Source organism: Arctopsyche grandis, chromosome 1 (assembly GCF_051622035.1).
Source record: "Arctopsyche grandis isolate Sample6627 chromosome 1, ASM5162203v2, whole genome shotgun sequence".
Lineage (NCBI taxonomy): Eukaryota > Metazoa > Arthropoda > Insecta > Trichoptera > Hydropsychidae > Arctopsyche > Arctopsyche grandis.
In genome coordinates this window covers 13,156,056-13,171,561 of record NC_135355.1, presented here as the reverse complement: position 1 = coordinate 13,171,561, position 15,506 = coordinate 13,156,056, and the positions used below count along the sequence as shown (strand labels likewise).

The following is a 15,506-nucleotide window of genomic DNA, read 5'->3' as shown; positions in this document are numbered from 1 at the left end:
GTTACGAATTTTTGTATTTAATTTATTAAAAAGCTCCAAATGATGATTGTGTTTGTATTTTGAAATTATTATCCAATTAAAAAAAAACAGACAAAAGATTTTCACGTATAAAAAGCGAAGAGTTGATATAAAAATGTAAATAATGAGGCCTTTGATTCGATATATGTAGCTTATATTTAAAAAGTCACGAGTAGTAAAAGGCTCTGCATCTAATTGCAAATCACAAATACTCAAGATGGATGGTGGATAAAATACAGTGGGTGAAAATTTGTTAATGCATAATATATATATGTAAGTATATAATATACATATGATATACCTAATTAAAATTCAACGTGAATATATTGCACAATTTAATTTCGCTTATCCACCACACATTTTCATAAATTTTTCGTGTAATATATAAAGATTTAACAAAATATCTAATTTCTTTACACGATATACATATTGGCATTATGCATTGTCTATTTTTAATATACATACATATTTCAAATAAACTCTTTGAGTTCGTCAATCTATCAACAAACCATTTGCATCCATATATTCAATGTTAAAGACGATTTCTATATAATTTCGACTTTTTGTAAATAAACTATGGAAGATTTCTGGGATAAACATGATAATGTACAAAATGCAATTATGAACGTGAAAACATGCAGCGAGTATATATTTCTTAAGATTATGCAATTAGATTGTAATATGTATGAGTAAAAACGATAGAAGATGAATATATCAATATCGATTTTTTTAAATACCAATTATAATATCGATTATTGTGCAATGTAATTACATAGATGTGCGCAAAGCTTACAATATCACATTTGATAATTATCACAATGTTTAAAGAAGATATTTAAATATTAACAACTGACACATCGAATTATATAGTGAGGTGCATTGAAAAAAAATTTACCCAAGAACCACATTTCCACCGTATATCATTTTATAGCATAAAAAAATAAAATGATTAGAAAGTTCTTTTATAGAATATGAATTAATAAAATATTTCACATCTTAAACATAGATAAACGTTATATATCAACGTTATAGATAAACGTTATATATAAATTTGACTTATACATTTTTTTTCAACCTCGATAAAATTTACAATACTTTGAAATATGTATTATCTAAAATTCAAATTAAACTCAACCAAAAATTTAAAACGAAACACTAACCAGTATTAATTACACAAAAGATTTTACAAAATTTTAAACACAACAAAAGAAATACATAAGTACAAAAAAATTTATTCAATAAAAACTTTTTTTTTGAAGTTTAACTATGATCAATTTTACAAGCTTTTTTTGTGATTGATTTATTAATATATGTAATAACAATCATATATTAATCATCAAACCAACGTCTAGAGATATTTGAGCGAACACCTTATCCTAAATATCCATGCATTACAAATTTAACAAACAAAAAATAGTGTAATGCAACTTAAAACCTTTCAATAATGTTTATAGAACATCTTGCTCACCAATTTAATATAATACCAATTTGGTGATCTCATTTAATATTTAAATTGTTTAGACAACAAATTACAATATTTGAGTATTATTTTATTAAACTAAAATGAAAAAGTAATAAAAAGAAAACAAAATTAAACAAAGATAAATCTTTGTTAAATCCATTTGCACAAAAACCTAGTTTCATAGTGACGACTAGTATATGTATGTAATATGATTTGTATAAAATCTAGTCATTAAAATTGCAGTATATCTACACATAACTATAATATGTTATATCTACATATGTATATATATATATATATATATATATATATATATATATATATATATATATATATATATATATATATATATATATATATATATATATATATATATATATATTTGTACTTGGATATATATATATGTATATTCAAGTTCTAAGGAACATTTATAACAGATATCAAGTCGGTTCACTCTAATTTTCCAAAATATGTAGCGTTTACTTTGTATAAAAACAAATGTCTATGTGAATTACAAGAACAATTAATAACAAAATGTAGATAATATTAATGTTATAAGTATAAAATTAAATATATAACAGGATTAATATGAATATACATACATATGAATATACACACATATGTATGAATATACATACATACATATGAATTATACAAAGTTGAAACTGTTCAAAGAAAAGTACATATATTCAATATGTTTTTAAATATTGTTACAACCAAAGTAATCTTTACATAAAAGTTTATCTATCTAAATACACATGTATATTCTGAAAATCGTGACACTATCTAAATACATATATGTATGTATGTATATTCTGAAAATCAAATGATAAATTTTCATTACATTTTATGTGAGACTTAAATAAAAGAATATTGTTGGCATATTTTTTCACAGAATTCAAACACAAAATCGAATAGTTGTTTTGAAGAATTTATATAAAAAACTGTCCAAAATAAAAATGTCACTTCAGAATTTTAATAATATTTAGGTGAATAAAACATTATTCATATTATGTGGTCGAGTTTTTGATTTTCTTACTAGTATCTTCTAATATAGATTTTAATTTAGCTAGAGGTGACTTTTTCTGATCTCCGATGTCATCTAAATCAGCTAGTTTACTGGTGTAAGATGATGGCAAATTGATTTGAAGAGGATCTCGCAATCTTCTGAGATCCGTCTCAACTTTGTCAATCTATAATTAGTAAAATTTTCATTTATATCATAATAAAATACACTAATTACTTAACCCTTTGACTGCTACAACAACGATAAATCGTTGTTTTGAAATCGGCGAAGATTGCTACGACGATCGTTGTTGACGTCATTAATTGTCGTATTTCGATACTTTCTTTGAGCCACCAGCGCATCAGTGGCACGAAACATTTTTTTTATATACGTATTTATATTTATTTTTCAATCAAGCTTTATAAATATTTATCAATTTTTTAAATAAAAGCTCTTCAATTTCGGGTTCATCATCAAAGTAAATTTCGGGTTCGTTGTCAATGTCATATAAGGAGTTATTACTTGGGAATTGATTATTATCGATAAATTCATTTTCAGAATCAGTAGAGCTGCTGATTTGTCGAGTTCCTCGGCGAGGAGCTATTATTTCGCTTTCATCACTTTCACTGTCCGATATCATTTTGCAGAGTTAAAATAAATGGCAAAAAACAATAGAAATCCGCTTTCAATTATATAGGTCACGAGACGTCACGAATTCATGCAATCAATCAAATGCAACTGAAATGCATACAAAATGTTTATGATACATGTTGAAAAATTATTTGATTATTAGAAACTTCGCATCCTTGTGTGTCTCGCTCATACGTACACAATTAAAACCAAGAAAGAAAGAGAGAGAGACCGCTAACTGTTTCGAATATATCGCATGTTGTAAGGATACATCGATATCTAAAAATAGATTATTGAAAAGAATAAAGCCTCGGAAAACAATCGTCAAAACTTATTTAGTGTATATATGTAGGTATCTCTTTCGCACGCACGCATGTAAAAGCAAGACAGAAAGAGAGAGCACGAGTCCACGACTGCTTCTTAAAAATGTATATAAAGTATTATAAAAATTACGAGTGTTCGGCGAAGTAAGTATGTAAAAAAAAATATTATATTAATTTTTTTCAAAATAATTACAAATGTTAGCATTTTTCGCTTGGACATTGAAAAACCTCGTAGCAGCCAAAGGGTTAAAAGATTATTTATTTAAATATATACACATGTTGACAAACCTGATCTTTTAACATATTGTATTTCACAACGTCCAATCCCAACTTTCGAGCTTGTTTATGTAAAATTAACAAATGTTGACGATCCTTAACTTCGGGAAGGAAGTATTCCTGAAATAAAAAAAGGAACATTGAAAAAAATAATATGTAAATATACATAGTTATATTGCTTTTTTAAAATAAAAATACCTGTTTAGTCAAAACGAAATAAGCATATGTCGCCATCGCTGTACCATAAGTTACAAAATATGTGACGGGCTCCATAATGTCCCAAGAATATTCCCACCAAGTTAAACGAGCCAACACTCCAAATTGCACACCCATCAAACCTAAACCAAACCATGTCATAGCATTAGTGCGTCTCACCGCCACAATTTCCAATTCAGCTCTTTTCTGTAAGGAAAACATTTTTAATTATTCTGCATCAAAATCAACAAAGAGAAACAGATTATGTATGTAAAACTTTGTTAAAAACCTCTTCCAGGGGAATGAGTTCTTCCCTTAACACCTCTAATTTAGACCTCAATCCACGTTCTTGCTTTAATTGATGTTCGCCCACATTGAGGGCAGCATACAGTTGATTTACTAGATTGCGCACGTCGCTTAGTCTTTCGAGCTCTTCTTTAGACAAACGTTCCTAAAATTATAAAATAAATAAAAACTTTATGTTTAATCAACACGTTTGTAATTTAATCAAATGCATTGTATATGCATGTGTATATGTATATATTATTGGAGGTCATATTGAACAGTCACCATCGTTAACACATATAATCGACAAAACGATTATGGTCATTCATGCATTTAATGATAATTAAGATTTAAGTGAAACTAAATAACTTAATATTTATATTTAACCTGCTTAGGTGTTTTGACGAAATATTCGTTATCATTGATAATAAGTCTAAAGTCTTCTTCGAGCAAGTTCTCTATGGTATCCGAGGAGGACAATCTTACTCCGCGCACTGTAGTAACTTGAGCGCGATCAATCCCACGATCTTCAGCTCTCAGCATGTCCAAAAAGTCACCTACAGTGTGCCCCAGAGGTCTGAGAGTGAAACGGCAACTTTCACGTCGACTGGGCAGCGGGATAGTTAATTGTGGCAATCCGCCACGATACCCTACGATCACCTCTGCAAAAGAAATACAAACATTACTAAGTTATGCGTGTGTATTAAATAGTAAAAAAAAACATGTAGCTTCACTTATTAAACACAGCAGACATGGAAAATTGATATTACTCCGTATAAAATATATCATTACTATACAAAGGGGTCTTAAAATGGCATTTCCTTTAAAACACTAAACAGGTTTGCCTTCAACCCCTCCGTAAGATTTTAAGTAAAGTCATTATCCAGAGAATGGAGAAAAGAAAGTTTACTCAAATTTGTATAAAAAATGAAGACCGTTTACAAAAGGAAGGTTATATACGCTTTTAAAATGACAAAACCTTTTTTAGAAACTTTTGAAATGACTAGAAAAACATTGTGTAAAATATGTATAAGTTTATTTTGTCACACGTTGATTATAATCACTTTGTATTAAAATCATGTTTGCAATTTTACATTAAAATTGTGTGCGATTTAACTTAACATTGAGAAAACTACTTTGTATCTTAAAAAAAATGTTTGTGCATTAAAAATTTGTATTATTTTCGGTGCATTGAATAAAATATTTTGGCATTATAAAGTGACCATTAAAAATATGAAACGATCATTCGAAAAAATAGATTTTAGCGTTAGAATAGATAAAAAAGTGGCAACGCTGCAGTTTTCCGCTATTGACAAATTTCAACTGTCCAAAGTGTTTACTTTTGTTTACGTATTACGAATGAATATGAATGATGATGTCTGGTCGTAGAGTCGAAAACAAGGTCGTAGGTGTCGAAGGTCGCAAGCCGAACAGTAAAAATGAAGGAATCCAGTAGAGAGAAGCGTTGGTCGTTGTCAGTTCGTATTTTGGCATTCGCGACGTTGCCGATACAGTTCAAATGTCATTTTAATACACATTTCATCCGATTTTTAAGTAGCAAATATATTTTTCAATGATCAAAGCAAAGTTTCTAATGCAATCTGTATCCGTTATTTAGAAATGCACACAATTTTTTTGTAATGTACAGAAACTTTTATTAATGTACAAAATTTTTTATAAATTGCTTTGTATAAATATAAATGCACATTTATTTTATAAAATGGACGTTTAAATTTTTCCCATTAAAATTGAATCGTTAACACAAATTGTCAATACAAGCTACATATGTATGTATTATAGAACATACCGAAAATTATATGATACCCTCCTAGTAAATTGCCACTACTCTTACTGTTACAGTAAACCTATTCAAAATTGCTAATTTTCTCACAACTTTCGAATGAGATATGTATGTACATATATATACTACGCACTCTCCTTTGACATGGTAATATTCCAGTGAGAGCGTATAATATTACATCTTGAATCGGGTCCTTATATAAAAGTTTTTGATTATTGTCATTAACACACGCGAAATCTATATTAAACCCATCAACTGCGTAACTATGTACATATGTATGTATATACAAACATATGTACAATGTACACACGTATTGAACAATATTTCATTGAAGATATGTAAATGCAAAACTTTCGAGCGATACAAATATGTATATGTACATACATATGTGTATAATAAATGAGTAACGAATAAATAAACTTTGAAGAAAATTATCCAAATTGAAAAGGAAGATTCGTATATAGTGTGAATGTACTTCATATGTACATACATACATCAGTGGCGTAACTAGAAAATTGGACCCGCATGCAGATGCTAACAAAAGGCCCCCTTTAATATTTATTTATGAAAATTAAATTAATTTTTTTATTAAAAGTTTGATTTATTGTTTCGACACTTTATTCAATTCTTCGTTGATTTTTCACTAAAAATTGGTCAAGTTTTGGAAATATTACTGTTAAATGCTTCATGTTGTTGTTTAATTTTTCTTTTCTGCGCTCCACTCAGTGTTTTTTCAAACTATCCAATTTCGATTGTTGTAATTATTTTTATATTTATTTACACTCAATTTTATTCTTAATTAACTTAATTAATTTAAAATGTCCGATTAAAATAGTAGAAAAGGAATTCAAAAATTATATTAAAAAAAAAAACAAGATGTAGATAAAATATCTATCCGAAAATCTAGAACGATGTCAAATGCGAAAACGTGGAGATTCACATCACAATACACAAATGAAACGAAAATATTTTAGTAACCATTATTTTTTTTGATATTTCAACATCGTTTTTATAGATCATTGCAAATATTATTACTGTATCATAAAGGAAAACTATTAAATGTCATGCTTTATATTAGTTACATAAAAAAAAAATTTGAAAATATTTATGACTTCCAAAATTTTTATTTGAAAACTATTTCGTTCCCTAAATCTAAAAGATGAGCATGCACTGCATACACGTGCGGCATAGTAGTTACGAGCCTGACATACATATGTACATACAAATATATGTACATACGTGAACTTCGACACAGTGAAATCTGGCAAAAGTCTTGAATCTGAAAGGAAAGCAAAGTATTCTATCGAATAAATAATAAAAGATCGATCTATCGGATGACTAACGGATGATTATGTTAATCTTCATCATACTTTGATGATGTGGTGCCGCAATTACCGCTACTGGCGAGTCTTACTGATTCAGTCTTAACGCTCTGGTTGGTCGCAAAAAATCGCAATACTGTACATATTGACGGGCACGAGCGAGAGCGAGAATCGCACATGAATATGTGAAGAAATTCTGAAAAGTTTGATGCCAGTTGCAGGTAATATCGAAAAATATACACTGTACTAGCATGTACGAGTATGCTCTACTAAAAGATTGCTGGTGATAAAACGGGTGCAATTTTCCAAGAGACACTTACGCCCATCCAAAATAATGAACCAACTTCCTGTGCACATAAGTATGTATGTACGTACCTATGCATTTAAATAAAATATTTAAATTTAAATGCATTTACATAATTTAAAAAACCAAAAAAGAAAAAAATAACAGAATCGGAAAAGACAAAACCAACGCAACGAAACCACCACTCTCGAAACACTGAAGAGAAACCAATGAAGAGAAAGTAGGGTTGAATAATAGAGGAATTCTTAGTAATATGCAATGCTGTTTCAAATACCCGATGTATATGTATATATATATATATATATATATATATATATATATATATATATATATATATATATATACATATACATATACATATATGTACATATACATACATATATATATATATATATATATATATATATATATATATATATATATATATATATACATTTATATATATATATATATATATATATATATATATATATATATATATATATATATATATATATATATATATATATATATATATATATATATATTATATTTATTTCCACAAAGTAAGGACCACTCTAATATGCAAAATATCCATGTTTGTAAATATTATACATTGTACACATGTACAGGGTCGCGCCTACCATATGTACAAATTTCAAAAACGCACACAGGCGACCAAAAGAAATGAGAGTCGAAAAAAATTATATTTCTTAAAAAATACGAAACAAGACATCGTACTTTTAAAAATGGATTTAAGTTGACTTGTTGTACATATGTATACTTGTGGATTGCTGTTGCAAGTTACACCTTGTAATACATTTCTTGAGAAAAATAACTATACTAATAATGAATATTATACACCGATGGCGATCGAATGATAGACCAAAATGACCAAACCGCGCAAAATGGCAAAGTTTCAAAACGATCGGAAGAATGTAGGATATCAAAGAATGTAGGATGTCAGATGAAAGAGCCTAGTGAAGTATAGGCTTGTAAAAAAAGTTTATGTTTCAAAAGAAATTTTTACCCCGAATTAATATGATTTATACAAATGCTGATAAAATTAAAGAGCGGTCGATTTATTTACATACAGGCGGCCGAACTCCTAGTTGAGTGCATCATTTTTAATTCGATCAATCCATTATTCATCTGATCAAACACACTAATGAAGAGGTCGTGTTTTAAGTTAGAATGCCATCATAGAGATTTTCACAAATATGAAGCGATTAACTACACCGATAAAATAATTAACGATTTTCGCTCGGCTTAAAAGAAAAACATGGTGTTTTTATACTCAATCTTTATCGATTTATGAATAAAAAACCATCGACTATATGGTTTTTTAATACATTTTATGAATCTATTTGCTTAACCGATTTAGTGATCGTGCGTGTTGGCGAGAGCCGAGCACGTACGAGAAAAGTCCGCGCTTTTTGTACACAACTTCGAATTTCCGCTTTCTTAAACATCCCACGATGCAATAAATCACAATGGCGCATTCCTACTGGAAATTTATATATATAGGTGTACACAAAATAGGCTCCACATGCATACACGTACATATGTACATAGGTACATATAATTAACAATTTATCTTCAAAGAAAGAAATTAGATGATGAACAGAAACAAAATGAATTGATAGTAAGCTTGAGCTCTCGCTCCAAATTGATACATTTATGTGTTTCATGATGAACGTGATTTCGGAAAGATGGCCAAAGGTGTACAATATTCGAGTGATTTGCACGCGACAGATTAGTCGCAAAAAAGTGTTGTAATTGTTACACAATAGTGAATTTATGAAAAATTTAAGATGAAAAATCTATATTTGGTTCAACGAACAAAAAATGACGATAATGGAATCACAAGTTTACTCAGTATTAAGTAAATTGTTTTATTAATATTAAGTAAAAAACAGATTACGACCTGAACATAAAATAGGAAAATTATCTGAAAAGATCTCAAATTGCCCACTAACTTTATATCAAATTTGCGCTCTAACTAGTGAATAATATATTTAACGTTTAAATTATAATATTTATACAAGTGGTTTAAATTCTATGTACATAAATAATATGCAATCGACAATTTGCTTCGACATATTTAGTAAATGTGTATGTAGTAGTGCATCCAATCCCGGACTTTTCTGGGACCGTATTCCCGGCACTGAAATTGGTTTGAGCACCGGGATTACGGTGCTGGTAGATTTTACCTTAATTATTAAGGTAAAATCTACCTATTACATATTAAGGCTTAATATGTACGTCTTTGTCTTAGTCGATTCTTCGAAGATTATATATTTTATTACAAACCTCTTCTTATTGTAAATATACATTATACTGAGCATTTTAAGTTACCAGAGCGCAGACAATATTTACTAAATTTGACCCATCAAATTCGAAAATGATAATGATTTCTGTTGGTTTACTCTCGATTATGGGATATGAGCGCTTAAAAATATGCATAATTATTACACTTTTTTGGCTTTGCGGTCTTAAACCCAATATCTATCTATAACAGTGGTTCTCAAGTGCGGCCACTAGTGGATTTTACTGCGGCCACCAGCGACTTAATAGTAAATAATACGAATATTTAAAAAAAATATATATATATATTTTAAAAACTACAAAAAAGTAACTTAACAATAATAGAAACCATGCTCATCATTGACAAACTAAAAAATATAGCGAAAAGCCTTGTGACAGAAGTAGAAAATGACAATTTTTCAATTTTATCTTCTGTTAGTGATTTGATAGATAAGATGACAGACACAACTTCAAAATTTAAATTTAAATTAAAAATAATAGAGTGTTTTAAATCTCTGAATCTGGAACTTGATAAAAGGTTCGAAGAATTGAATTTTTTTTAAAATGTTTCTTTTGTATCTTCTCCTTTTATTATGATGACAAATGAAAATTTCATAGTACTAAAAAATATATTAAAATCAATTTCAGTATTGAGATTAATTAACTGGGCTAACGTAAAATATTTATTATTAGAAATTAGTCATGATCAAGTACTTAATAACCATTTTAATAATATTTTGGTTCAAAAATTTTGCTCGGAAATATACGTTGACAATGAAACAAACCAATATAAAGATTTGGCAACAATTGCTTTATTAATATTGTCTATTTTTCCCACTTCCGTATTTTGCGAAAGATCATTCAGTGTAATGCACTTTATTAAAAACAAATTAAGACACCATCCGACAGACGCAAACTTAGAAGCAGCAATGTGGCTTGCATTGGAAGAAAGGAGTATTGAGCAATTTCCATTTGCATTATTATTAAATAAATAGATACCAAAATGTAAAATTTATTTTATTTTATGAATAAATTGATCCACTTTTTTTGTAACTTTAATTTATTTGATTAAATTTGGTGCGGCCACCAGACATTTCCATGGGACCACTATTATCACCTGTGCGGCCACGGTAAAATTTCGCCTGAGAACCACTGATCTATAGTATTGCTGTACGCAGCGAGTATTGGAATCAATAGTTAGATATTTTTTCTATTGATTGTGATTATGATTAGGAAAATCATTTACCGATCAAATTAGTAAGTTTAGGATAAAAGTGTACGCTAAATAAAAAGCTTAACATCTAATATATAATTTCGAGAGAGACTTTGTATGTTTCGAGAGAGACTTTGGTGGGAGAATCCGTGACGTTAAATTTAATAAAAAACAAATGAATATTCAAATAAATTTAAATTAAACAATACTATTCTAATAAATTATGGTTTTACCCGGCTTCGCTCGGTATTTGTAATATAAACAGCTTAAACATGGCTAATTTAATAGAAAACATTCATTTGCTTTTTTATTAAATTTATTTTAATCGAAAAAAAGTAATATTTAACGATATCGATATCGTCGTCATAGAAACTTTGGTTTGTTTTCGATGCTCCCAACAAAACCTTATATAGTTAAAGTCTCGTTCGAAATTATATATTACATGTATTTAAAAAAATTAAAATACTACAGCATAAGAACATAATCACTGAAAAAATATATACATACTATTGTTTGAAAAAAATAAATTTAATATCTTTGAAAAAACCAAATAAAGAAACATGAAGCTATTGAAAAAAGTACACTGTATGTATGTGCTTTGATAAATGTTCTTGAATAAAATATATACAATGAGGTATATTCAGGGTCGGCGCGTGGTCTGTGCCAACGGTGCTTGGCACAGAGGCGCGAGACCAAAAGGCGCCAAACCAGCTCAAAAAATTTTACATTTTGTGAAAAAGAAGTGTGAGGAAAACTACAGAACAATCAAATTGAAACTATAGTTTTGACAGGACCAATAAGAGTTTTAATTCATTATTAACCAAAATACACTGTAGGGCGGTCTTTTAACAAAATATATTTCTAACGAAGAACAGCAAATGGTGAATTAGTGGATAGAACATGGCTAGTGTATTCATCCGAATGAGATCGAGTGTTCTGTTTTCGTTGCAAAATATTTAGTAAAGGCGAATTTGCTTTGGCAAAAGTCAGTTCTAATGATTGGAGATACATGACGGCTTTATTAAAGGGACGCGAGGGAAGCACTCATCATTTTGATTGCTATGAGAATCAAACTATCGATCGTATAGCAAATAATTTATATTCGAGCGAAGTCAAACATTGGGATAGGATGGGATGAATTATTGTAACGATGGCTTCAGAAAATATTGCATTTAGGAGATTTCAAGACAAACTATTCACAGAAAATAACGGTTAATTTTTTTCAATTATTGAGTTAATCTCAAAATACATATAATCCGGTGTTAGAGAAGTATGTAAAACGGGCAGTAAAAAATCCACAAAAGACTCATTTCTTGGGAAAAGATATCCAGCAGGAAATTATTTCATTGATCGCTAAAGCAACAAAGGATAATTTTTTTGGGAATGATTTAAAATGCCATGTATTTTTAACGAAGGATATATGTAGAAGCAGTAGAAGTTGAAATAGAGTTGAAATTGTTGAAGGTAGTACACCAGAAAAATTGAAGAAGGTAGTACACCAGAGTTGGTTGGGAAGTGGATATATAACAGCAACCTAGAGGAACTCTTTCCAAATTCGTCTTCTTTAATTATCATCGTTTTTTTAGTATTTTTTTTGTGAAAACAGTTTTTTTAGAAAAGGCGCCAAAAATTGAACCGTACGTACAAGAACAATATGACGTGACGGCCTTGGGTATATTATTTTTACAAATCTAATTTCAGTATTCCATTGAATGGATCGTTTCATAAGCATTTGAAGATTCAATCTATCAGTAAAACAACGGATCAATTAACCATCGTAAAGATCAATTTAATTACATAATTTAATATGTGCAACCCAAAATTTTCAAAAACTCAGCCAAAGTCTTATATTTATTGCGTGTATTTAATAGAGTTTATCAAATGCAAAATACGTAAAATAGTTTTAAAAACGGATGACATATGATCAAGCAGCCTTCATAGAAAATTTTGACATATATTTTTGATAAAGAAAATGAAAATGTTGTTTTTGAACTGTTTTGTATTTCCTATTTTATTTCATACATTCAGATTTACGGTGCAAGCACCGGGATCCCGGGATTAAAAAATTTCAGCACCGTAATCCCGGTGTCGAAAAAACATTCCGGGATTGGAAGCACTAGTACAGAGAATGTCAACCCTCCCTGTATATAATTATTGCCATGTATTATTTTTTTTAATTATACGACAAAACTTTGTCAAGCTTATACAATGCATATGCAAATTATTCTCGGTATGCTCAAAATTATGTACATATGTACATACAATTTGGTGGAATTTCATAACCGATAAACAGAAAAATATTCTTCTTTGTAAACTTTTACAGAATAAAAATTACAATGATGAAAATATTTTAAAACTTCTCTCAAGAGATTGGAAAAAAACTTAGTCAATATAGTCAATTTAATCTAAACTTGACGGTCATACGAAAGTTTTTCGGATCCACGTTATATTGTACATATCTACATATTTACATACATACATACATATGTATATTATGTACATATATACATATGTACATATGTATGTATTTATTCACAAGACTCTGAGATGAAGTATAGAGACTAAAATGAACGACAAAGAAAATAAAATTATGTATACAGAGTGGCAAATTTAATAACATGCAACAAAATCAAATAACGTTGACATGGTAGGTGAAATGAAAAAAAAATCAAGCAGATATATATGTATGTAAATACCTATGTAGGTAAAATATTCAGGGACATGTTTATATCTGAATAAATTCGAAGGGGATATTTTTCATCTCATTTTTCGGTAAGGGTAAGATTTATTTTCGTATCACAGAAAATATCACGGGCGAGCAAAGGAAATCGGCGAAATATTTGCCTGGCCGTTTTCACGTTGAAATAATGAAAACGAATTTAAAAATGTATGCATAATATGCACGTATTATAAAATGAAGGTGCACTTTCAAGGATAAGTTGACGACAGCTGAGAACCGTTGCGTTGGTTGGCGTATATTGTCTTTTCCAGCAACGGTTAATCGACAGAAGTCACCATGGAAAAGTAAGTAACAAACCAAGCGAAGACGACGACTAATGCGTTAATTAAATTAAATCACGACAAGCAAACAAACGTTTGCTTTTAATTTATTGCATTCCTAATGTACAAATGAAAACACCAGTATGAAAATTTAAGAAAAACTTCAATCAAAAACCTCTGCAGTAGAGCGAAAAGATGAGCTTAGAGAAAATTCGACTAGACAAGCGAAATTGGCGGAAGCGCTTGTAACAACGGCGAACTTGTTTATGGCTAGGGATTCGTTTTGCTTCAAACACGTCCATAGTTAGGAAGTGCTTTTCCACAAATGTTGGTTTTTTTTTTATTGATTTTCTCACACGAAGAACAACAAACCGGTCCGTGCGAAAAAATAAACTACGTACTATATTTTTAATTCTACCATTCAAAATGTAAGATAAAAATAATAGGCAATTCAGGAAAACGTACACGATAGAAAGGCTTTAGAGCGTAAAATGTACGATTTTCCCGAAAATTTACCTAACAACAAAATATACGGAGAGTCAGTGGATGTCGGCATTATTTTGTTCAAGAATCGTTCATTTGTTACAAAACTTCTTCCCTAATATAAATATAGTATGAAAAATCTTTAAGAAAATAAATTCTCTTCTCGATAAGAAACACTAGTTGGAGATAATTTGAATATGTTGTGGCATTGAAACGTATATTTATATATGTACATATGTATATCAGTTACTGAAATATTTATCGATAAAACGTAAATTTTTGCTTGGCCGGAAGTGGTATCTCCCCTTATAGGTGTCCACTTTTTTATATTTTTTAATAACAGCGATTCATAAAACATTTATTCACGTATCGTTTTTAATGAAACGATTTGTCGTGCAAGAAAACACACAATTTCATCGGTAGGTAACAGCTTGGCGGTAAATCAATTTTTATTGGGGGGCTCAAAAAAAAAACGATATTGGAAATAAACAATGTATCGAATATAAGACATAATGGAAAAAAAAATCGGACTAAACCAACCAACCCACGACTTAATCTATGTATTTAAGGAATAAATATTTGAGGAATAGATCGAAGTCGAAATTGATATTTTATTATTTTCATATATTCTGGCGCGATTTTGTCACTGACCGCTTTCGACTGGGGCGGTTTTGTCGGCGCGCGGTTGTTTCTCACGGTTTTGTTGGCGCGATTATGTCGGGGCGCTTATCAACCGAGCGACTTTGAATGGACACCCTGGAATATACATATCCAATTTTACTAAAAATCTGTTCTAAAAATTCACTTTAAGCCTGTTTCTTTGAAATATTTAACTCGTATTGTAAGAAGAGTGTTTTCGAACTTGGAGGATCTATCATTTTAAGGAAAACCATTTTCAACCA

General features: G+C 29.4%; 1 protein-coding gene across 1 annotated transcript; it reads right to left on the bottom strand.

Moving 5' to 3' along the window:
- Positions 1-2,144: 2,144 nt before the first annotated feature.
- Positions 2,145-4,851, bottom strand: MCU (mitochondrial calcium uniporter). Its single transcript, XM_077434506.1, has 5 exons — positions 4,583-4,851; positions 4,200-4,361; positions 3,914-4,117; positions 3,728-3,835; positions 2,145-2,673 (listed from the first exon to the last, which is right to left on the bottom strand). The coding sequence occupies exons 1-5, from the start codon at positions 4,736-4,738 to the stop codon at positions 2,491-2,493; spliced, it is 813 nt and encodes a 270-aa protein (XP_077290632.1). The 5' UTR covers positions 4,739-4,851; the 3' UTR covers positions 2,145-2,490.
- Between the last annotated feature and the right edge of the window lie 10,655 nt (positions 4,852-15,506).

What these genes read in the sequence shown, in the direction of transcription:
- MCU (XM_077434506.1), bottom strand. Translation starts at nt 4,738, where the DNA reads ATGCTGAGAGCTGAAGATCGTGGGATTGATCGCGCTCAAGTTACTACA. An exon ending in TCGTCAAAACACCTAAGCAG is followed by an intron (nt 4,362 to 4,582) that starts GTTAAATATAAA and finishes TTATAATTTTAG; the next exon opens with GAACGTTTGTCTAAAGAAGA. An exon ending in ACAATATGTTAAAAGATCAG is followed by an intron (nt 2,674 to 3,727) that starts GTTTGTCAACAT and finishes TACTAATTATAG; the next exon opens with ATTGACAAAGTTGAGACGGA.